This window comes from Raphanus sativus, chromosome 9, assembly GCF_000801105.2.
Source record: "Raphanus sativus cultivar WK10039 chromosome 9, ASM80110v3, whole genome shotgun sequence".
Taxonomy (NCBI): domain Eukaryota; kingdom Viridiplantae; phylum Streptophyta; class Magnoliopsida; order Brassicales; family Brassicaceae; genus Raphanus; species Raphanus sativus.
The window spans coordinates 19780752-19806696 of record NC_079519.1 but is presented as its reverse complement, the minus strand read 5'-3'; the positions used below and the strand labels follow the sequence as shown (position 1 = coordinate 19806696).

At 32.2% G+C, this 25945-nt stretch overlaps 3 protein-coding genes and 1 long non-coding RNA gene across 4 annotated transcripts; all 4 read right to left on the bottom strand.

The window, feature by feature from the left end:
• Positions 1-1771: 1771 nt before the first annotated feature.
• Positions 1772-3232, bottom strand: LOC108824904 (uncharacterized). The gene is made up of 5 exons (XM_056993647.1): positions 2995-3232; positions 2682-2762; positions 2237-2425; positions 1989-2160; positions 1772-1903 (listed from the first exon to the last, which is right to left on the bottom strand). The coding sequence occupies exons 1-4, from the start codon at positions 3185-3187 to the stop codon at positions 2078-2080; spliced, it is 546 nt and encodes a 181-aa protein (XP_056849627.1). The 5' UTR covers positions 3188-3232; the 3' UTR covers positions 1772-1903; positions 1989-2077.
• A 4142-nt stretch (positions 3233-7374) lies between these two features.
• Positions 7375-10738, bottom strand: LOC130499418 (uncharacterized). The gene is made up of 3 exons (XR_008938271.1): positions 9504-10738; positions 7868-7948; positions 7375-7511 (listed from the first exon to the last, which is right to left on the bottom strand). It is a non-coding gene; the product is annotated as an uncharacterized LOC130499418 (long non-coding RNA).
• Positions 10739-17031: 6293 nt separating this feature from the next.
• On the bottom strand, positions 17032-17934 carry LOC108825798 (translation initiation factor IF-1, chloroplastic). The gene is made up of 2 exons (XM_056993434.1): positions 17729-17934; positions 17032-17517 (listed from the first exon to the last, which is right to left on the bottom strand). The coding sequence occupies exons 1-2, from the start codon at positions 17806-17808 to the stop codon at positions 17172-17174; spliced, it is 426 nt and encodes a 141-aa protein (XP_056849414.1). The 5' UTR covers positions 17809-17934; the 3' UTR covers positions 17032-17171.
• Positions 17935-23482: 5548 nt separating this feature from the next.
• Positions 23483-25185, bottom strand: LOC108824902 (uncharacterized). The gene is made up of 4 exons (XM_056994869.1): positions 24522-25185; positions 24179-24225; positions 23861-24094; positions 23483-23752 (listed from the first exon to the last, which is right to left on the bottom strand). The coding sequence occupies exons 1-4, from the start codon at positions 25183-25185 to the stop codon at positions 23483-23485; spliced, it is 1215 nt and encodes a 404-aa protein (XP_056850849.1).
• Positions 25186-25945: the final 760 nt, after the last annotated feature.

Sequence of the window (25945 nt, the reverse complement as noted above, 5' to 3'; positions counted from 1 at the left end):
TAAGCTCACGCAAAGTCGGGTGAATAGAGCGACAAAGCAATATAGATATGTTTGTATATTTTTAGTTTGAGTTCCAGAAGGAATCATAGTTTGATAACTCTGTTCAAGTCGGGTGAACAGAGCAATATAGATATGCTCTATACTTCTGTCAATAACATTATTTATTCATCTCTCTTACCTTACACACGCGCACAGATTACACAAATATATAATACATTCACAGATATGCACAATACTAACATTACATGGGTGCATGCATCTCATAAATACTTGAGTGTTTTCTTTTTCATCAGTAAACACAAATATCTTGCCAATACACCTCAGTTAAAAATATTATTTTTTTAATGTTTTGTTGTACATCTTTTCTATCATATCTTATTTATGTACATAGACGAATGTTTTTTTTTGCAAAAAACATAGACGAATGTTGTAACATGCAATACTTGATAGTATGTGTTTGTAAATTTTCATACTTTGATTGATTCATAAATATATCAACTCGCATTGACTAATCAACCTTTTGCAGGTTGCAGTTCAGTTTCTTTTGGTCTAACGGAGTCTAAAAGCTTACTTTTTGATCTCCAATTTATAGCTTTAGTTTAATTCTGTTATTTTAGGCTAAACCTATAATTATGTATCCAAGTGTTTTTTTTCAGAGATCTATAATATCCCAAACTTTTTTGTCACAAAATAGATCACGATGGAAAAATATAAAAGGTTTAAAAGCACATAATATCTTTTGGGTTAATTAGTCTAAAATTATGTTATAACTTTTTGTGATTAGATATTATATGATTTGAGGATTAGAGTTTAGAATCTACAATTTAAGAATTAATATAAAATTTAAAATGATAAATTCTTAAATAAATATTTTAAACATATTTATTTAAATTAGATGTATTATTCATTAATGATATTGATTTAAATTAAATGTATTATTCATTAATGGTAATTTATTTTTGGATCCTTAATAAAAAAATTTGGACATTTTTTTTCTTGTGGGTTATTTTGATCATTAAAACTTATTTTAGGGTGTCTAAGAGACTTCTTTTAAAAAAAATATATATTTTTGGAGTTACTTAAAAAAGAATGTGCTCAGCTTTATATACAAGATCTCTTGTGTTTCTTTTCCATTTCATTGAAACGTATTTGGCAAAATTAAAAAATAAAATCGCACAGTCAAATTTCTTACTATCAACTTTTTCTTAAACTTTATTTGATTAATTTGGCAGGGATTTGGAAGGGATTTGAAGAAGTTTTATTGCATGGAAAACACTAATCAAGATGACGCTGTTGAACTTAAGTTTTTCTTAATCAGGTCTTCTAAGCATAGTTCGATTTTATAGTGTATGTAATTTCGGTTCAGAACACTGTATTATCTCAAAAGCAATGAGTTAACCAATAATGACAACAATGTGCAAGAGATTACTTAGTCTACATGCTATATAACATGTTATTTGGACAGTTTATTTGCGTTTTACATAAGCGTTTGCGCTCTCGGACGCAGCCAAGGTTCTTTTATCACATTACAAACAAACTCCGCTAATACTACAACTCTTGAAACTCAACGAACATCCACACAAGAAAAAAACAGAGAAAATTCTACAGAGAATGAACGGCTGATTCGATTACCTGGAAGTCCAGATAGTACGCATGCTGTTCCATGTAGCAAATCGAAGATTAAAGAAAGAGATCAATAAATTCGTAGCATAAACTTATTACCAAAAATAAAACAAAAATTGTAGCATAAATTACATTTTAAGAATATGTAACAAATGTAAGATGATCTCTAAGCAAGTAAACTCTGTATTCAAGTTCTTGATTGAGAAACTTACGAAAGAACCAAGCACAAGGGGATTCACAGCATTAGGAGTTTTCACTATTTTTAGTTTGTTATCTTCGTCTGAAAGCAGAGGGATAAGATGGGTAAGGAAAGGAGATTAGAATATGTATGTGAAGCTCTTCGATATGAAACCCTTTGAACTTACAAGCAAGCCAGGCCCAGCCAGCTCCGAATTGAGTGGTAGCAGCAGCATTGAACTCATCATAGAATTTCTCATAAGAAGTGAAATCTCTTTCAAGCAGAGCCAGAAGCTCTTCTGATGGGTTTCCACCACCACCTGGTTTCATTGATTCCCAGAAGAACTCGTGGTTCCATGCCTACATCGTTTACTCAGCTAAACAGTCATACACCCTTTTAAAAGCTCAAATCAAAATGGATTTGTATAATTCGTACCTGAGCAGCGTTGTTGAAGGCAGGGAGGAGGTCGCCGTTGTTGTAAGTGTTGAGGATGATGTGGTCTAAGGTCTTGCCTTCGAGCTCGGATCCAAGAAACTGTTTTTTGAGGTTGTCCACGTAAGCCCTGTGATTCTTTCCCCAGTGAAACTCCAGAGTTTGTCGGCTCATATGCGGCTCCAGAGCATCCTTTCAAATGTTATATTAAACAACATGTCATCAAATCACTCTCGCTTATACACTTCAAACTTTTCCAATAAGTTCTCTAAGGAAAGAACACAGATAACAATTTTCTTGGTCCCCAAGTTTCTACAATATTCGAACAGTACTTGTAAGTATGCATATTAATTGTTCCCGTCCCTTTAATTTCTGCTATTAACTGTCCCGAAATCCGACACGAACACTCCTACTTGACCGTTCACACCATGAATAAATAAAATCATACCAGAGAGTATATATGGAGGTGGCTTGAGGACGTAGTCAGCGGTTACAGCACTTGAAGCAGCCATTTCTTTTGTAGTAGAATCTGCACATTTCAGACAACATCGCATCGAGAGATGGTCATAAACGAACCAACATCCTTACAAACAGACATAAAAATATAGATAGATCGATATACAAAAGTAAACTCAATAAGAGATGAGCAAAACTTCAACGGCTCGCTATGGAGATGCCTAGTGAAGCTAGTGGTGGTATCTAAGAAATAAAGAATCGACGACATCATACAGCAACACACAAACATAGGGATGGGACCGAACCGAAGTTCCACAGGAAGAGCGGGAAGGAGAAGTAGAAAGCTCGCAATCCGAGAGACCAGAAGTAGCTAGCTCTGTTCAGGTTTCTAGACACGTACTCACAGTGCTCTCTCTTCCCTCTCGAGATGGGAACCGTGATGAGGAAACTCACATGAACGTAGTACCTGATGGACTGGACGTTGCAGAGAAAGGCCATGAGGAAACAGACGAGGATCGCAAAAAATTAGTCGTAAAGTTTTATGTAATATAAGCAAATAAGGAAAGAAAGCAAAGAATTAAATGATCCGTTTTTCTTAAAATCGCTCACAGAGTGACACGTGGATCCGAGCCTTCTCATGCATTCTCACCAAAATCGTTTAAGGAAAGCCTTAAAAATGCTTCTCCTTTAATATATAGGGGATGTCTTATTATTGAGTTGATTTCTATCTAAGACACATTTTTCTCTTTTTGACATTCTAAAGCACACTTTCACAGAATCCAACACGTTTTTGGGACAGAAATGTCCTCTGCGAAGCAAAAGAAAACAGAAAAATATAATTTTATTTTTTAATTTAATTAGCTGTCTACGTAATTTGTTTGTTTTCTAGTTATGACTCAGTTGAGAAGGATATCTTATCAACCGTTGGATGAACAAATAAAATGAGATCTTATGGCTAGAGTAATTTGTACTTTTTATCCCATCATATTTAATTCATTATTTTTTCAATTTCTAATACGCAAATAAATATATAATGACCATATAGAAATCTATTTCTTTTTACTTATTATTTTGATATCCATATACATATACTTTATACTTTTTACTGGAAATTTCAAATTATAATTTATTAGATATGTGAGTTGTGGACATGGACAAAAAAATGTAGATAATTTATTAGATATATTTTTGATATTTTATATTTTATATTTTGTGTTATTATTTTTATCTTATTTCACTTGTGTTTCCATTTACTGTTTATCTCAAATTTTAAGATCTACAAAACATATAATTAGTAAAATAAATTATATAAAAAATTATCTATCTTTGAACATCTATTTTCATATATATTAACATTTATATCAAAATATGTGGACATGGACAGTAAAAATGTGCACGACAAGATGTAGGTATGTACAAAAGTGTACGAGATATTCAAACATTAAGAATTGCAATCTATGCTAATCCTAATAATACACCATGAAAAACTCACATAATCTCATATATGTCATCATTATAAGTTTGATGGAAAGAGTTCTAAATCTTACAAATTTTGGTGGAAATGGTTTTATAGAAAAAAATTTATGGATGTGTTTCGTGGACAAAGTTCCATATTCTTAATCAATTTACCACTCTTTTTCTAATATGTAAAAACACATATAAGAAACTTGTATATAAATACACATATATATATGTTTATTATGATTTCCATATATTGATATTTTATAAAATTTTAAATTTTAAATTCTAAATTTTAGTTAATTTTGTGGACATAAAATACGTGGATATGAGTTTTGTTGATTGTATAATTGTTGTTAGGGGCTATAAAATGCATAATTAAAAATTTGGCGTGAAATCAAGAAGCTTTATAAGCAATTTCAAGAATTTTGGAGTCAAATGGAGAATAGCCAAAACCTGAAGGACCAAATGTATTAAAAAGAGCTTCACAATTGTTGTTCAAGCTATCCTTCTGCAGCTGAAGCGACAACAACCAAAACGGCCACGGTGGATTCTGAGCATGACGACCACCGTGAGCCTTGCTCTCACCTCAATTCTTCTTCTAGACATGTTAATCTGTTTCAAAACTAGTTACATCCTCCTCAATCTTTGATTCGGAATCTGACTCTTATATCTACCAAATCCGGATCTAAATTTAGATCCACAAAAATTTTCTTTTCCATGGTTCATCTTAAACTCCATTTCTTGAGAACCATGTATCGTTTGGGTTAGCGGAAAAAAACAGTTCCTGATCCGGTCGTGCTCCTCCATAAACATTCACGATGTCTTCAAGCATATCTCAAACGGGTATTTCTGAAGGTGATAATGAAACTAGAAAGGTATTGGTGATGTTGACAGATGTGTTGAGATTCTCAAACTTGAATTGAAAAATGATATATAAAATTAGTGGAAAGAGAAACTAAAATAAAAAATAAAAACGCATGTTGAGTCGTTCATGAGATTTAATAATTAAATTGTAAGGAGAAAATAGTTTGGTCAGTTCTTATGTTTCTTTTTAGTTAGGAGATAGTAAGGTCTTTCTCTCATCAAAAAGTGTGTTGAAAGCACAATATGTCTAATGGTGAAAATAGAAACTCAAAAAGTGTCTCTGAGTGTAATTTTTTCCTTATTATTTCCATGTATGCGTAATGTAAGAAAAGAAAACATATAATATACGTAATTTGGTAATGCTCGATTCAACTAAAGTTCGGATATTGGTTTGTCCCTGGTCGTTTATAGTGTATCTGTTGTGACACACCATTCAATTCTAACTGCAACACTGAGGTTTATATGTGCCCTTTTCTGCATCAGTCCATTGACTTGAGAGTTTTATCACCACTTTCTTTTTGTCATTAATCATTGTTGGTTCATACAACTATCTGTGACTGATGATCAGGCCGGCTCAAAATACAATTGGACCCTGTGCTATGATAAAATATTTCCGAAATTAGTTTGAGTAATCGTAAGAACTGGACCCTTAATTAAAAAAAAAGAGATGTATTTGAGTCGATTTTAAATTAACAAGAACTTTCAAATGTAAGATCCTAATATTGTAAAGAAATTTTAGTAAAATAGTGAGACTTTGTGCATGTTAGGGCTAGGCACGGGGTAAGTACCCGAAATTTTTCTTATACTTGTAACTCGACTTGTCCCATTCGAGTATTAAAAATTTTGCCTTATATTTGTACTTGTACTTGCTAATACCAAATATTTGATTAAGCAAGTACTCGTTCGGGATGACAAAAAAAGCAAGTACTGGTTCATATATGAGATACTTGCAGCAAGTAACTTGATATATTTGTATAGTATAATTTCTTTAAATTAATACTCGATAAATTAATATACACTAAAAATTTCTATAAATTAATATAATTTTATAGTTCCAAATTGAATTTTTGATTCAATTAGTATACTGATAAATTAATAATCTCTATAAATTAATAAAAAATTATAGTTTCGGTATAGTTCCAACATTATTAATTTATAGATGTTTCACTGTACTTGCTTATGTAAAATATTTTTTTTTGTATTTGAACCTTTAAAATAAAATTTTTATTTCAATGATTTTAAAATTACGTGTTTGTTTTTATTTATAACAAAAAAAATTGCTTGAACTTTATGTTACAACCAATGTGAGAAAATATAACGCAGAATTTGATAAAAAATAGTTATTTGATTCCACATGTTTAATATATTATTTAAGTATTAAACTAACTGAAATAACAACATTAATGTTATAAAATATTTTGAAAGTCAAGTAACATGCGAAAACGAGGCAAGTAGCTAAAATAAATTTAAGACTTGTTAGTTGGTTTAGACTTGCAAGTAATCAAATTTGCTAAATTATTAGTTGCCTTGATTATGACAAGTACTTGTGTTTACGAAGCAAACATGGGGCGGGTAACGAATTTAAGGCGGATAACGGGTATTTGTGTCCAGTCCTACTGCATGTGGACTCGAGCATGATTAACAACTTGGATAAATAAACCAATAATACTTCCAACCCAAGAAATAAACAAACCCTCTTAGAAAAAGGCCAACCTAAATAAAGAAAAACAAGACCAGCAAAAATGTCACTAAACCAAAAGTTTGACTGGTTTTTCCGATACCACCCGCAAACTCAGCTTTTACGATTGGTAGCGGTTGACAGTGTTTCAAAACAGTTATACAAACTGTTACAAACTGGTTCAAACTACTCTCAACCACATAAAATCAAAAACTGGTTCCAACTAGATTTTACGGTAGCAGACAGTTACATGGGTGGATAAATAAATATAAAATTAATTTTTAAAATATTTTAAAATTTTAAATTAAATATTAAAAATTAAAATATTATAAATAAAAATATATACACATATTATATAGTAATTTAAATTCATAAATATTATAATAATTGTTTTAGAGAAACTTTAGACTAGCTATTCATTAGAATTTTTTAAAAACTAATATACATACATATATAAATATATACACATATATAAAACCAAAAAAAAATTTAAAAAACAATTAATTTAAATCTTTTAAAAAAATTAAAAAAATATTAGTTTCAACTAACTAAAAGATTAAAGAAATAAACATATTATTATAAATCATATTATATTAATAACTATTATATTTTATCATAATAGTATGTTTTGTTATATTTTTATAATGTTATAATATGTTTATATTGGTAATTTATTACTAAACCGCTGCAATATCTCATAATCAACTAGTCATAAATATTTTGCAGACGCAACAAATTTCAAATATTGTACCATTCATATAAAACGCTTGAAACTGCAACCATCCGTATCTGCAAACTCCCGCACCCGCCAGTCGGACCCTAAAAACAGCCAAGATTCGCTTGATCAGCTAGTGTATTAATTTTTAAATACTGAAGTATGAAATAAAACTTTCAAAACTTAAGGATCATTTTTATAAATAAAACAAATCCAAATCTGAAATGGAGTAATGTGTAGAATTCCTCCATAAATGGAGTAATTATATAGTTAGAGATGTCATAATAGTGGGACCCTATTACATGAGAAAACAAACTTTAGTTAGATTCAATGTATGATCTGAGAATTTTGGGGTTTGAAACTTTTTTTTGTAAAATATTTTTTAAAACTTTGGTAAAAAATTTCTTAAAGAAGCTTGGTAAAAAAACTTTTTTAAAAAAATATAGGAGCCGACATTTACATAAAAAACCTCCAAAATTTGTGAGGGCCAAGGCCAATGTTTCACTTGCCTATGTCCAGATCCGGTCCTGATTAGTTTGAGCTGTAGTTCACAAAATTTAATGTTAATTACTTTGACTTCAAAAATGTGTCACATGGGATAAGTGACTGTAAATATAATTACAAAGTTAAAAGTGACTAAGGGTGTAATTTTATCAAAGGAAAAACAGCAAAACCAAATTGAAAAATTACATTTAACGTTAAGTTAAAACAAATCGAGCATGAAAGGCAATAAAAAAATGAAATCATCAGTAGTTGCATCACAAAAATAACTTTTTGGTATTTAATTTTTTCTCATCTAATATATAATAGAAAACTAGGTGATTTTCCCGTAGTCATGCACGGATATAAATATTTATAAACTAAATATACTATAATAGTTGATTGCTATATATTTAAATTTAAATTTAATTTATAATTTTTATGCATAACTTATATTAATATTATTATATTACTTTAATTAAACATATGATTTTAGATATGTTATATCTAGTCGATTTAGTTATCATTTAGGTATATTAGATTACATTTATTTCTCTGAATTCAACTATAATAATTTTTATTCTAAATATAATAAAGTTTGATTAATTTTCTTATTTGCATTTAGGTTGGTTGTTGTCTTCCTTAATTTTAATATAATCTATTATTAGATATAAGGTTGATTAGTTTATATTACTTAATTATTTTATGAAATCACATTATATACAAATGTATATATTTTTCATATAAGAAACAATAGATATAAAGTAAGTATTTTATTACTTCAAAAGTATTTTTATGTTATTTAAAAATATTTTCAAAATAGAATATTACTATGTTGTGAAATTTCCCTTTTTAATGAAATCATATTATATATACATATATTTTTGTTTTTAAATTTGATTTTTTAAATTTATTTCCTTTTTAATATATATGTTATATGCAAATTTTTAAAAATAAACTAAAAACAATAGTATTTAAATGTAATATTTTTAATTCATTAAATGTATCAGTGTAATCAACTATCGTGATAAATAACGTGAGTGAGACACATAGGAAACTGACTTCTCAAATTATATTGTAGATAGATATATATTTTGTATTGTTTAAAGTTATGTTTTAAAATAAATAATATTTCTTTTTGTAATATCAAGATTATCTTTCTGAAATTTGTTTATATGAAATCACATTATATACAAATATATATTTTTCATCTAAGAAACAATAGATATAAAGTAAGTATTTATTACTTGAAAATTATAATTTATGTTATTTAAAAATATTTTTAAAATAGAATACTACTATCTTGTGAAATTTCATTTTTAATGAAATCATATTATATATACATATATTTTCGTTTTAAAATTTGATTTTAAAAATTTATAAATTTTCCTTTTTAATCTATATGTTATATGGAAAATTTCAAAAAGGAAACTTATAAAAATAATAGGTATTAAACGTAATATTTTTAATTCATTAAAAATATAAATGTAATCAACCATCGTGAGGGTTAACGTGAGCACGACACATAGGAAACTGACTTTTCAAACAATATTATAGAGATCACTTTTGCTTCCATCGAAACTTTTTTTTCCATCGGAAATTGGGGCTTGTCAAACCTGTTTTCTTTGATAGGCTTGTTGTTGATCGTAGAAGCTGAATTTGAATGATACTCCCTCTCTCCGCGGTTTCTACTACTTGTGAGCTCTCACACAATTTCAGGAGTAATCTGCAATAATACCTACAATATAAATACAAATGAGAGAAAAATAATTTGACTAGTTCATAAGGTTTTTCTCCAGCTAAAACACCATATCCACTTGATAACTACATATCTGATGAACGTTTTTCTCCAGCTCATAAGGCGTTCTTGGTGGCAATTACAAATGAACAAGAACAAAGAGATATAAAGAAGCAATGCAACAGAAAATTTGGCGTGGATTTAATACAAAAAAAGAGATTGTGGCGATTGAAGATAACAAGACGTTCAATGTGGTTGATTTGCCACCAGAAAAGAAAGCTATTGATAAAATGTGGGTGTACAAATATAAGTACAATGTCGATGGTACTATGGAAAGGCTTAAGACACTACTGGTTGTCTTGGAAAATAGACAAGTGAAAGACAGAGATTTTAAAGAGACGTTAACACCAGTGGTTAAGATGACAATAGTGCGAGGGTTGTTACGAGTGGTTACAGGTAAAGTATGGATTTTGCATCAGATGGATGTTAACAATGCATTCCTGCACAAAGATCTTAAAGAGAAAGTGTGCCTCAAAGTTTTAAAACATCAGATCCGATCCGAACAAAATATGTAAATTGCATAACGAAATATATAGATTGCGCCAAGTTCCAAAATGTTGGTTCTCTAAGCTTGATCATATTCATGAACTTACAATAGTATATATGTTACCTTATGAACTTACAATAGTATATATGTTACCTTGTCCACCGACTTCAAAACTTTAGTAAAACTTCAAACTTAATTTTAAAACTATTTGTAGTCTACTCTATAATCCTTATTAATGTAGATCAAATATTTTTTTTTATAAATAGCTACATATATAACACATATTACAACAATATTAATTAATAAAATTTTATACTAGAATATAAAGTTATAAATAAAAATACATAACTAAATATTAAAATACAAAAAAGTATCACATTATTCCCTAAGTTTATTTCCGTAATGTTCTATCTTCGGTTATACCAAATATATTTGGACAGTATTTTAGAGAACTAGAGGTTTTGAAACAAATTTACCAAACTATTAGTGTTGTTGTAATATTTAAACGTGTATCATAGTTTTTGTTTTATGTACCTTTTAAAAAAAATTAATCAATTTTTTTAGTATTCTTGTGGTCTAGTTCTAGTTTTAAAATAATATAAATTTTAATTTTATGTGTAAATTTTGAATTTACAAAAATAATCTAAAATAATAATGATCTATAAAAAATTAAAGATTAAAACTATAAACAAAAAAATTAAGAATCATAAATGAGACATGTAACTAATTGTAATGACTAAAATACAAATAAAAATTAAAACTTTAAATTTAAAGTTTGAATAGTGAAATAATTATAATGACCAAAATGCAAAAACTATTTGAAATTTCACTCTTCAAAATTCTAAATTTGAAGTTTCTTGTTGGAGACCAAAAAACTCTATATTGAAATTATATAATTTCTTTTGAAGATACTCTAACTAATTAAGCTTAAGGTCCGCTTCTGCTCAGATATGAATTTACCTAAACTAAATGTATTATGTTGTAAAACTAAGTGGGAAACGTGTTTCTTTTATTGATCTCGACCAGGGGTCTTACATATATATATATATATATATATATATATATATATATATCAGATCGTGTTTATCCTAAGTGGATAAGTACAACAGTCAATAATCATTATCTTCTGCGGTCGGTACGGTCCTGGTCGGTCCGGTTATGTCGATCACAATCTGGTACATAACACTCCCCCTTGATCGACACATCCGGTACTGGTTTGTTGCATGCTTAATGTTGCCTCATTAAAACCTCTCCTGGAAAACCCCAAAACTAATGTGGCAAAATGGGAAACCATGGACAGGAAAAAGAGTACAACACATGAACTCCCCCTGATGAATGCATCACTATAGTAGACGCATTCCATCTGGTATCCGAGTCTTCCTGAACGTTGAAGCTGCATGTGACTTGGTGAAGATGATCAACTGGATTCTCTTTGAATGAACTAGTGAATGTTGGACGTCTTGATGTCTTTGGAACTCCATAAAGATGTGGTCAGGATGTACATCTTTGCTGCTGATCACTCCATGTCTTGGTCGGACTGGTGGCGCTTCGAACGATGCTCGGATGGACTTTATAGTCTGCAATAAAACTTTACTTGCAGGTCCTTTTCATGTCCAACGGATATACTTTGGTTATATAGCTTTATCAAAACGTGGACATTCAATATATATTGAGTCTTCTGACCCAAACACATACGAACCACTTCTCTTTATATCTTTTGCCCATTTGGACTTATTTCTCTTCGTATGTGTCAATTGTTTTATCCATTGTAGCCAGTCTTTCTTTATTTCCTTTTGTCGATCAATGTTATGTTATAGACCTTGTCTATACACGTCCATTACCATGAGTGTCTAAGGTAAAACCATAAATAATTATTTGCTGCAATGGAACTCATCAAACTATGAATTCGCAGTCAAATGCACTCATGTCTTTTATACATAGCTATCGATCTTTTCTTGCCTTTAGCAATACTATACTTATTAAGCCACGACCAGGTATGCTTCTGGTCACTATATTAGATTATGGTTCTCACTTTAGGCGTGCTGACTTAATCATTCACACACTCACACGGCTATGATTTTTCTGCAGTTTTACCATATGTAAGACATAGCCTGTTTAATCAATTGATAACTTGTATCATTGAAATCATTGAACCTCTCTTTAGGTTGGTTTGTTATAAACATAACACAAGGAATTATAATATCCTCTATAGGGATATATGGACTGGTTGTACTAATTATTTTCTTAGTCTATCATTCGCAGCTGCCTTGTTTCAGTCCATGAATAGCTTAGGAACAAAACTATTCTATGAGAATTTCTTCTCATCTTTTTGATACTTTTATCATTTCTTTATCCAGTGATCAATATGCTACTTACTACATTTCTTTCTACTTATATCCAGACCTTTTCGAATTTGTAGTAGCATCCACCACATAGGAGTATATCTCCTTATAATATGTTCCTTTGGTCTCTGTGAGCATCCTTGTGTAATCAAGCCATTCCTTGAATACTTTAAATAGGAATATGAACACCTTAGTCCATGTCTCACGATTTCTTTTCCTTTCCCACACAAGACCTATTTTCACTGGTTTTATCTTATCAGATGGTGTTTCTATATATGGCCAATACACCCATCTCTTTTATAGATTCTTTGAATCTTTCTTTGAACCCCCACGGTTTTCTTTAGTCTATGAATGCATTCTTGTATTCTCGTGGGTTCTGATCCTCGCTTATATCTTTTAAACTCAAGTGCTATTTCCTTATGCATCTTTATCTTTTATGTGTCGACACTTCTTTTATAGTGTTCCATTGTGTTCCAGACATGAACTAATCGATTAGAGATTTCATTCTTACTAAGAACCTTCATTTACCTTGCAGTTTGGCGTCCCAAACTACATGGTCTGGTATCTTAGATGTTTAGCTGCGCAGCCTTATCTCAATGTCTGGTCTGGTTTCTCTTATGACCTCAGATATGTCATTTCTATGCACCTTTCTTTTCATTTCTGAGGTTCCTTATCTTATGGAACATATTGGTCTATCTTTAGACTCTATAGCAACTTGATTATGTCTCTTCTAGGACATTAATTTCGTGGTGCTTAAGCTGGTATGACTTAGTCATTCTTTTTCTTTTCTTTTTTGGGTCTAATCTGTCTGGCATTCTTTTAGCTAGCTTTGTATGATCTTTCTTTGGACGTCTTAAATCATATTCTCTGGTCCGAGGATCTTGCCAAGACAAGGATGGTTAATATCATTCCATTTCTTTATACTTGTACCAGCTTATTTCTTTCTCCCCTTGATGTTGGATAGTCGGATTTAATTCATACAATCCGTGAACCTTGCCTTAATCTGATCACCCATATTTGGCTCAAGGTTTCTTATAAAATCGTGGGAGAAAGCTTTCTCATATCCAACATATATTCCCAATCTTATCTCATCTTCTTATGAGGTTCCATCCTAGACGGCACATATTATTGTGGTGGTCTAAACATAATCTCTTAGGATGGTCTATGTCTGGATCATGACCCTTTATCATCTTTAGATGGGAATATCTATGCTCACTTTATATGGCCTGATGCATATTATCATTACATGTAAATCTATGTGTTCCCAAGCATTAGCTAGTGATCTTTGTATCACAAAGAATTCGGCCAAGTTCTATCATGGTCATAGACCATGTCACTCGGATTTTTAGTGTTGTTCATGGACCACGCGAGTGTCATTTCTCCCCCTCATGAACATGCTATAAATCTTTTAGATGCTTGGAACATTATAGCCTATTGAGTTTCCCTTGTGTACATGTTACACAACGTGAGATTCTATGGGATAACTCTTTTGTGCCTTTTCTCGATATCAATCTTTGCATCAATTTTAAAGACCTGGATGGCTAGTCCAGTCATGCCATAAAGTGTATAAAATTTCGTGGTCAACCTATCTGGTTACCTAGGCCTTTTGCCTTTATCATACTGATCTTTTAGCATAGTTTAGATCAGTTGGGAGTACAGTCTCGACCATTTTTATGCCTTGGGCGATTTTTACTTTCTTTATAATCTTAAGGAACTTATATTTCCTTTGCCCATTGATTCAATGTGGAAACCATTCATTTTTCAAAATTTTATAACTCAAATGGGACTTTTGTTTGGGTGAATAATTCATGCCTCTTTTAGGCAATGCCTTTGGTCGGATAATTTTAATTACTATATTCATTTTCTAAATTTTCATTTGTCATTTATCAATCAAGGAATTATCAAGCAAATCAAGCAAGATAATATAAGACCAGAATCAACTTTTATTATTGCTATAAATTTTATAAATGACAAGCAAATCAAATCAAAACATAAAACATGAAATCAGAATGTCTGAATCTTTGATTCTTTAATCAATGTGTAAGCCAACCTCACAATTTATATTTTCCATACGGCTTCCTCAGATTTTTCTTATATATCATTTTCATCCTCAATGTTTTCAGGAGGTTTCATATCATTGTCTTGTTTCTCAATGTATGTTTACTGAATTTTATCAATCAGTTGATGGTATCTCGAATTTTCTGCTTTTTTTTTTGCTCGGCTGCCAATAGGCATGATAATAAGTCTTTATAGGTCGTGAAACCTTTTAGACTTATGTGATAACAACATATCCTTTGAATGAAATGTGGAATAGTTCATATAAAATAAGTCCTCTTCTGTTACCACTTCAGCACATAGTTTAAAAACTATAGGTGATTCTCATTTGAGCAGAATGATATTTGTCCACGGATTCAAAATCCTAGAACCTGAGAATCTTTCATTCATCTATGGTCTTTTGCCATAATACCATTGAGAATCTGAAGTTTTGTTTTGACCAGAGGTCATAAGGATCCCTAGTATTTTCATACTGCTCTCTCAGATCCTTAGTGAGATGATAGCACATAATTGTTATGGCTTTATTTTTTTTTTACTTTCAGTTACATAATTACCTTGATTAATACACTGTCCGAGTCCTCTTGACATCAGGACTACTGAAATGTTCATTTGCCATTTTCAATCAATTATCTCCATAAAGATTTTAGGGTAGTATAATCTGAAGTTTCGAAATTCGACATCTGAAATCACATTATCCAAAACAGGTCTTAATTTATGTTAAGTAATTTTTTTTTTAGAAAATTTTATTATTCATATCAATACTTCTTATCACACGCACCAAAGAATTTTTTTTTTTTTTTAATAAGTATTGATGCAAGCAAAATAATCGAAGTTATGATGCAATCTTAGAAAACATTTCTAGATGATCAATGAATCAGAGAAGTTTCCCATAAAATTCTATAAAAAGAAGTTTCAGAAAAAGAAATTTCTATAAAAGGAAACTTTCTAAAAATGGAAACTTTCTAAAAATGGAAACTTTATATTTTCGAAACTTTCTATAAATGGAAACTTTCTATTTTCGAAACTTTCTATAAATGGAAATTTTATATTTTCGAAATTTTCTATCAAACAATCAAGTAGACAATCGAATTTCAAGTTAACCAAAAATAGGGTTTTTTTTTTTTTTTTTTTTTTAATGAAATCGATCCGATTTAGATTTTAAAGGGGATTGATCGATTTCTAGGTTTTATCGATTTGATCATTAAGATCAAAGAGGTTTTGAGATTCAGAAACCATTGTGGTTTTGATTTTAATTGTAAAACAATCTCATATCGAACTTTTGGTTTAAGAGTTTCGATTTACTCATGGAAGGGTTTGGACCTATTAATCTTTGCTAGAGTTTGATTTGGGGTTTTGCAAAATTTTAATGGTCATTCCTTTATCAATCAACCATGTTCGATTATGAGTTCTTTTAGGTTTCAAAGTTTACCTTTAGAACTTTGAAGTGTAGATTTGGACCACCGAGAGCTGGAACAAGTCGGATCGCGAACTGCATGACCGGAACGGATCAGGAGCTGGTCGCGTGTCTTAGGTTGAGCAAAAACCTCTTGTATCTTTAGAAACCTTAATCAAAAATGAATCAAAATAAGTTAGTATAGATAGATGAAGTAAATCGCAGAAAATAACAAAGTATGAAGAGAGGCTGCGGTTTAGGCTTTTGATTAGGGTTTTAGGGTAGTTGACGGCGCGGGTTGGAACAGAGCTTGAGGGCGCGTTTGAAATCGGATTGATACGAGGTTTGCGGCGATGGATTCTTCACGTCAAGAGCTTCAATTTGATATATTACACGTCGTCTGGATCCTTACGGTTTGAGAGAACGAACGGTTTGAAGTCGTCGAATGAGTTTTAGAATTTCAGAGTTTTAGGTCACTTGACGGCGCGTCTTAGAATAGAACGTGAGGGCGCGTCCGGAGTCAGATAGAGGCGAGGCCGACGGCGTTAGATTCGTCTCGTCAAGAGCTTAATTTGATATATTATTCGTCGTCTGGTTCCGCATGGTTAAATAGATCGATCGATTTGAAGTTGTGCCGAAATTAGGGTTTTTAGGATTACTGGCGGCGCGTATTGAAACAGAGCGTGAGGAAGCGTCTGAGTGAGGAAGCGTCTGAGATCGGATTGACACGAGGTTTACGGCGTTGGTTTGGTTTCGTCGATCACAATCTGGTACATAACATCTTAAATGATTTTGCTGCCCAATATCAAAACGTTCAGTGTAACTGTATGGGACGAACAAGTTTCAAAAGTGCAACACTGAACGAACAAAAACTTCATCTAAAAAAGAACAAAACTGATAAAGACCACCCACATTCAAACCTATAACCTGTAAATATCACTTGAGCTTAGCTCAAAGGATAGAAGACAAAGCTATAATTTTACATACAGTCGTTCTCAATAAAGGGTTTTAGCAACTTCGTCTGGTTATCAAACCGCAGAACAACACTAGTATCAAAACAAGAATCAACTTGGACATAAAAAAAAGCTTTATCCATGAAAGCCTAATCATGTATTCATATTGCATAAATGTTAAAGCTTTATCAAACTTTGCCTACACTTAAAAATAGAATATAACATGATCTTGAAACAACCCCTTTTGGGATTCTTCTTAGTCTCTACTACTCATTCTGAAAACGATACGACCTTTCGTAGAATCATAAACACTCATTTCAACTTTCACTTTATCACCAGGGAGAATTCGTATGAAATTCTTCCTGATCTTACCACAAATGTACCCAAGAATGTTATCTCCATTCTCAAGATCAACTCGGAACATGCCGTTGGGAAGCGATTCGGTGACTAAACCTTCGATCACTGTTTTGTTGCTGCCTTCTTTAACAGGAGGCTTGGCGGGTTTGCTTCGGTTAGCTCCTCCTCGACCTCCACTTACTCTCTGGCAACGTATCACTGGACGGATACTCACAACTGAATTGCTCGAACCAAAGTTTACTTGGCTGTTGCAAAGACAACACACAGTCACACACACACAAGAGCGTTAAAGAATTGATTTTTTTTCTGTAAAGAAGCAATCTCTAACAAACAGTGATGTGATTGATGTCCATCGAACAAATGAAATATTTGTTACAATCAATTCTAGTTATTACAGAACATAACTTAGACATGTCGGAATCAGAAAAGAAAACAGGATGAAACTGGGGAACTTACCGAATCAAAACTCCATCTGTGAATCGGATTTTGGGAGAAAAGAGAAGTTGAGGACGGAAAATGGAGCAGAGTTGAAGCATTTTTGTTTTGTTTATGGGCTTCTCTCTTATCTTCAAAGCGTCTCTCTTGTTAATAATCTCCTTGTATCCCCCCTTCTATAGAAACCACCACAAGTTTCGAGTCTCTGGTCGAAAATTGGCGTGTCTGAGATATGATACGCTGCGTTCAGGTACACGAGATATCATTTCTAGAAGAATCCGTAAACCCAAGACACGTTGCACAAGGCCCAAAATGCAATTAATTGAATAAAGCCTAAAGTAAAATAAGTTCAAAAAGACCAAAAGATACAATTGCATATGGCCCAACATGTATTCTTGGGTCTTAAACAAATTGTAATTATCGTCCGTAAATATGGTTTATGGCCTTTAGGGTTTCACAAGAAGTATACGGTTTAGAATAAAAACTTAAAAAGTGTTAAGTTGATACGTGTGTTAAGTATATCTATCTATCTTATTAAAACAGAAACATTCTGTTGGACCTAACATTTATTTTGTAAGTTTTTAAATTAAATACACCTTTATACTTTATAGTTAAACATACATTAAATCACTAATGTTTCTTTCTTTATACTATTATCTATGTTTCCAAACAATATACTTATTTTTTTATAATACTATCAATGTTTCCAAACAATATACTTATTTCTTTATACTACTATCAATGTTTCCAAACAATATATTTTTTATACTACTATCAATGTTTCCAAATAATATAATAATTAATCTTAATTATTTTATATCTATCATTTTCTCTTTAAAATTTTGTAAAACGTCATAATTTCATAAATTTCAAAATAGTAAACTTTAAAATTTTTCGATTATAAGATTACAAATTATGAAACTTTTACAATTTAAATCTAATTAGATTACATATCGGTCATCCATTAGTTCAATCGGTTAGTTTCGGGTTTTAGTGATTTTTTAATATGAATATTTTAAAAACATAAATTGAATTGTCATATTTCCGGATTAACCGGTATAATCACAATCGGGTTAAATTTAAAAATACTGATTTAAATACAAAAATATTTTAAATACACACTCTTTAAAAATTACCAAAATATTTGTTAAATTATTAGTAAAATTTTTCATCGTAAAATATCACGCGCTTCAAAAGTGCGGGTCAAAATCTAGTATTCGATTAAATTAGAACCGTGACAGATTCATAAATGATTACTCCAACTATTATTTCTATTATTCCATGATTTTTGCAATTAAATCTACTTTTATATATCTATATATATATACACACTACCAGTGACGGACCCAGGCTTATTAATTTAAGTGGGTCAATTTGCTATTACGGAAAAAAATAAATGTTAAAAAAGAGTCAAGATAAAGTCGAACCTAGGTTTTTATAGGTTCAACAGGTGGATGTTACCACTGTACTACTGATTTTATATGAATTTAAAGCACAAATCAGAAGTTTTATCAAATTTTTGTGGTGTCACTTGACACCATTCCCTCTTTAGTGGGTTCCCCATTGTACACTACAGTGTAATATATAACTACCAATTAATAAAACAAATATTTTGTAACCTCTAATGTGATTCCAAAGTTTTCGGATCCACTTCTCTCATATACGTATTATAGTTTATGGTATATAATGTATGTGAGTATAAAAATAAATATCTAACATTTTGCCAACTAATATATATTTAATAACTAATGCTAAGTAATCTTATTTTTTACTGATCAATGCAACAATATAATTGACTGCAGTTTTTATCATCTAATATATTTTACCCATGTTAAAAGTTAAGAATATATTAAATCACAAGCAAAAAACAAAATTACAAACTATATCAAATAAATTTGGTTTGTTTCTATCGAAAAAATTGGTTTGTTGCGACAATGAAAATATTAAAACTCTTCTTTTCAGAAGGTTGATATATTTTTTGTTTTAATCTTTTTGAGAAATTTTTTATATTGTTTTTTTGTAATCATATTTATGTTTAATATTAATTTAACTAAATATGGTTTTTAATAACTATATTAAATATGTCAAGTTGCATAATTATACATTTGTGCCATCCATGAATGAAATTTGGAATATTTTTATTACCATTGTTTTTTGGCGTTTAATTACATTCTATAATATAGTCTAATGAAGCTTCCATATAATTACCTCAATTTTTTAGAGATATTTAAGTAGATACCTCCAACTATTAGAGTTTTTTGAATGTTTGGATAAACTCTTGACAAAATAAAATAAGAGAGAACGAATGAATTAAAGCCAATATCATTTTTTAAAGTATATATGTGTGTGTGAATGATATGTGATGAATACGAAAGTACAATGTTGTTAGGAATCGTAGATATGGAAACTGAAAAGTATTCTATTTCGTCCTTTGGCTTTCCGGCTCACTCGAAAAAAGATATGTACATACAACATACTGATCTTAACTTGCCTTGAGCAGAATCAAAGTTGTTGGATAAATCATAGCCTAAATCTCACATCTACCGGGTGGACGGTTGATTTAATCAGTCAATTAAAAGCTTTCAGGTCGAATCGATCTATGAGCAGTTTGGTGTACGTAATAATCCTTTGATGAGATCATGTTCATGTAATATTATTTGGTGGGAGACACTATAACTAAATCCATGTCTATAAGGAGAGATGCCGTCGTGCAAAGACCATAATATAATAAATGTAGATGGCTTTCATAAGTCTAAAATTCCTTAATGTACATTAAGAATTGTAGCAGATTCTACCAGAATTTTCAACTTTACCACTTTAAAAGTACAATTATATATGTTTACCATCACTAAAGAGATATTTTTAAAAATATTTTACTTATTAAAAAGTTAAAGACTCTTATACCCTTATTTCTATATATTTTTAAAAAATTCTAACTCTTAAACCCTCATCTCTAAACCCGAAACCTTCAACTCAAAACCCTAAACCTGTAATCCTAAATCCAATTCTAAACCTTAAATTATAAACTATATACCCTAAATCCTAAAACCTCAACTCTAAACCCTAAACAATCAACTCTAAACCCTAAACCTAAATTATATATCCTAAACCCTAAAATCTTAACTCTAAACCCTAAACCATCAACTCTAAACCATAAACCCTATATTTTTCGTATTTGAACCCTAAATCCTAAAACATCAACTCTAAACCCTAAACCGTAAACCATAAACCTTCAATTATAAACCCTAAACCCTAAAATATAAACCCTAAACCCTATATTTTTCAAAATTTGAACCTAAACCATAAGCCCTAAACTCTAAACTCTCAATTCTAAATCATAAACACTATCCCACCTCTCAATTAGGGTTTTAGGGTTTAGAGTTTAGGGTTTGAATTTTGAAAAATATAGTTTAGGGTTTAGGGTTTAGGGTTTAGGGTTTAGAGTTGAAGGTTTAAGGTTTAGAGTTGATGTTTTAGGGTTTAAAGTTGATGGTTTTTTTTTAACGTCTGAGTCGATTATTATCGATTAATTATGCTATTACAATGGTGAGAATATTACAAAGATGATTTTACAGCCGACAATTAGGGATGTCAAAATGAGTTACAACTCATGAGTTAGCTCAGCTCAGCTCATTTTTTCATGAGTATGATCACTATATTTTAGGCTCATTTAATAAATGAGTTTAATGATCGAGCTTAAAAAAGATCACGAGTTATATGAACGATCGTTAATGAACATGAGCTGACTCATGAGCTCGTTCATTTCTTATGGAAAAAGATAATTTTTATATTTATCATATTTATCTTTAAAACTAAAATGTAAAATATACATAAGTAATATAGAAGTAAAAATTTTAAAAGTTATCTATACTTTTTCCAAAGAAAGAAAAAAGAGACTATCCTGTTTAGAAATTATCAAAATCTTCTATATAAACCCACGTTAACCATATCATCTATCTCACAAATTTCCTTGATCTCAAATTTGACATACGTCTCCTCTCACTTTGCTTATCGTAACTCAGAACTCACGGTAAGTTATTTATGATTAATAGTTTTATTAAATTTTGAATAATACTATAGAAGTAATTTTATCGATGTTTAATTTAATATAGCTATAATTATTTTGTGTTAGATCACGAGTTAGCTCATTTAACTCATGATCTAGATGATCCGAGTACGAGTTTACATATTGAAACTCATATAATAAATGAGCTGATCTGAGCTAACTCATGAAAGAGCCGAACTTACTATGAGCTGAGCTGAGCGAGCTAGCTCATTTTGACACCCCTACCGACAATTCTACCACCCTGTGAGAATACCCGTCTGACTGCACCACTCTGAGCCGTCCTATGAGATCCATGTTCGATGGTACGCCATGCACCAAGCTGAAGATCTCCTGTAACCTGTTTCTCCATAATCTGCATAATTTGGTATTTTCTGGGGTTTGAACCCCAGACCTCCGGATGTAGAAGCAATTGAACCCTTAGTCAAACCACTGGACCAAGGGAGCTTCCACCAAAAATTGATGGTTTAGGGTTTATAACTGAGGTTTTAAGTTTAAATTAGTTAACTTTATGATTTTTTTGTCAAAGTTAATCGTATAGGCGTAAATGTATTTTATCTTTCATTAAAAGTGAGCGTTAAAGTGGTTATAAATGTATTTTACCCTTCGTATACATGTATTTACCCTTACATAACTCACTATTTAAGAGAAGTTTTGATGTGTTATGAGCAATGGATCTATGCTGAAGTAAAATTGAGCGACAAAACCATCACAAATTAGCGTATAATAGCTAATGTTGAAATGCGAGATGAGCTGGAAAAAGATATGTGTTTTTCTCATAAGTTTTTCTTCCATGGTATAATGTATATGTATGATTGTGAAGACTTGCATTTTTTTGTTTGCTTTTTCAGAGATCAAGACTACAAACGTCGTTGAAGAGTATTGATTTAAAGAATCTAATTTATTTATTCTGAATAGTTTTCTCTAAATTTTAGAGTTAGCAGACTATTTTTGTTTTGAATTTGATTATGGACATTTTGCTTCATCTTTAAGCATTTGGTTTTAGCTTTGACTAAAGTTGATCTAGGTTTGATAGCTAACAACTTCTTTAAGTTTTGAATTTGATCATCAACTTTGGATAATGTTTCGCTTTGGTATTATTGGCATGCACGTTTTATTCATAAGTTGATAAACAAAATAATAGGTGCATATATGTATTGGTGTCCCCAGTGGCGGAGCTACCTTTATCTTAGGGTGGTCATATGACCCACAAGGATTTTGATTAAAAAATAATTTTTCTTAGTATTTTGAAGAGAAAACTAAAAAAATGTTGCAGATTTAAGTTATTGACCCATGGTGGAAGCCCCCTTGGTCCAGTGGTTTGATTAAGGGTTCATTAATGCTTCTATACCAGGAGGTCTGGGTTTCGAATCCCAGTGAAGACGAAATTATGCGAATTAAGGGAGAGAAGGCTTACAAGAGGTTCTGTAGCATGGCGCAAGGAGTACCGTCAGGCATGGATACGGTAGGGTGGTTCAGGTGAGGTGATGCAGTCAGTGACGGGTAGAATTGTCGGCTGCAAAATCGTCTGTAACGTTCTCATAGTTTGTAATAGCATAATTATCCAAAAAAAAGTTATTGACCCATGCAACATAGTAAAACTATGCAACTGACCCTAGTGAAAGGTGGAGCTGGTTCGGCCACTGGGTGTCCCTAAAGAACGCGATGAACATGGTATAGGCAACTACGTGAGAAGTAGAGATGAGAATACATTATGGTGGATGAAACCAGAAGGAAGCCAGTAGGGGACCTCTTGGGAGGCCCTGGGTCGACATAGCTGAGAGTTTATCCCTTAAGGAAGAGAGGATAAGCCTAATGACCCGAGCAGGTGACCATGTGAGACCATCGTGAAGACGCCTACTTTTCCCTCCAAAGCTCATAAATTGTTGCTTGCCAGCCTTGAAGAATAGCTGTCTTTTGAGTATTGTTCCCTTGAGCAAGAGGTAACCACTGTAAGATCTCCAACCAAGAAGAAGGCCAAGCTGCGATGTTGAATCTATTCATAACAGAGTCCAAACCACAGAAGATAATTCGCTAGGGAAAAACAAATGATCTCTACTTTCATCGCTATTCCTATACAGTAAACAAACCGTTTCAGCATCCGGATCCCAGGCAGCAATCCTGTCAAAGGTGGGGTTTTGGTTGACAGTGAATAACCAAGTTGTTGTTGCATGTCTTGGAATCACTGCTTTATGCCAAATCAGGGGAGCCCAATCCTTCTTTTGGCGTTGAGTTTTAATGGCGTTGAAGATAATCCTTGAAGAGAAGGAATTATAAAGCACAGCCTTAACTGACCAAGTAGTAATATCTGACCGTGAGCAGAACTGGAAGGAAGAGAGATATGAGAATATATGTAGTTGTTTATCTGTTCTCGCGATAAGAAAGTTTCAACCCGAGTATGTCCTAACCTCTGCAACAGAAGAGTCTTTAGGAATACCCAACAGCGAAAGACCATCTGAAGCCAAAAATTTGATGAAAGGCCCAAATGATGTCCACGGATCCCACCAAAAGAAAGTGGAATCACCATTCCTCACAGAGATTTTCAAAAACAGCAGAGTTTTTGGTCTCAGGCCAAGGATTTTTTTGAACATCCAAGAGTAACTATGTTCTTCTCATTCAACTCCCAAAAAGATGCAGAAGAGATGTATTTATTTATGATCCACGCTACCCAAAGAGAACCCAATCTAAAGAAGATCATCCATAGCAACTTAAGAATGCAAGTTTCGTTCCAGTTAATAATATTACGCAGACCCAACCCCCCTTCTGCTTTAAGGATCGAGAGCTCTTCCCACGAGACCTTGGCTCCCGTAGAAAAGCCTATTGTGTCGTGCCAAAGGAAGGAACTGCAAAGACTAGTAATCTTATTCATAACACATTTTGGGAGAAGAAACGTCGACATCCAGAAACCCGTGATACCCGCAATTACCGAAGATATCAGAGTGAGCCTCCCAGCCATTGATAAAGTTTTTGAAGTCCAAGACCCCAATTTTCTTTTGATTTGGAAAATGAGCGGATCATAGTCTTTCAAGGACAACTTTTTTGAGCTAAGAGGGAGACCCAAATAGCGGATTGGAAGAGAAGCCTGAGCTAGACCAAATCTCGAGCGAAACCTCTGAATAATATCGGTCGGAACCCCACAATTGAACAAGGAGGTCTTTGCAATATTCACAGCTAGGCCAGAAATATGCTCAAATTCAGCCAGGACCTGCAAAACTCCTTCCAAAGATCTCTTTGAACCATCTAAGAAGATCAACAGATCATCCACAAAGCATATGTGAGTCAGTTGCATATCTTCACAGCCAAGATGATAATCAAAAGAGCCCTCTTCTGCGGCTTTGTTCGACATCAAGGAGAGGATGTTCATCATCATGACAAACAGAATAGGCGAAAGCGGATCCCCTTGGTGTAACCCCATTTTTTTAAATACCCAGAGGATACACCATTGATGCTAACTGAAAAGGAGGGGGGAGCAGATGCATGTCCTGATCCAGGAAGTGAATTTTGCAGGCAAATCAGAAGCAGCGAGAGCGCCGAGGACAAAATCCCATATAACCGAGTTAAATGCCCTTAGCGATGTTTACCTTTAGCGTGATCTTTGGCTGGCTTGAAGAGAGATGGTAACCTTGAATAATTTCTGAGGCAAGCAAGACATTTTCTACTAACAAGCTATCAGTCACAAAGGCTGTTTGATTAGGTAAGATCAGGCCCGACAGTGTGACTTTCAATCTATTTGACAGTATTCTAGTGATGAGCTTGTACTGAGTGTTCAGACAGGCAATATGACGAAATTCCTTTATTGTGTCGGTTCCTAGACGCTTTGCTAATACAATTAGTGAGGTGGCATTTAGCGAGGTAGGTATAAAACAGTGAACAAAGAAGCTCCTACCGAAGCTAAGAATTCATGTCTGATTATGGACCAAGCGCCTTTGAAGAATTCCACAGGAAACCCATCTGGTCCCGGAGTTTTGTTTCGAGGCATCTTGAATAGATAACTTTGGATCTGCTCATCTGAAAAATCGGCAATGCACAGGGACTGCTGAACCGAAGAACATTTAACCACAATGAGGCTCTCAAGTATTTCTGGAAGCTCAGGGCAGAAGACGCCTCTTAAAGTGCTGAGAATGGTCTAGAAATAGTATATTGCCACTCGATGCACTTCCTCCAAGGATGAAGTC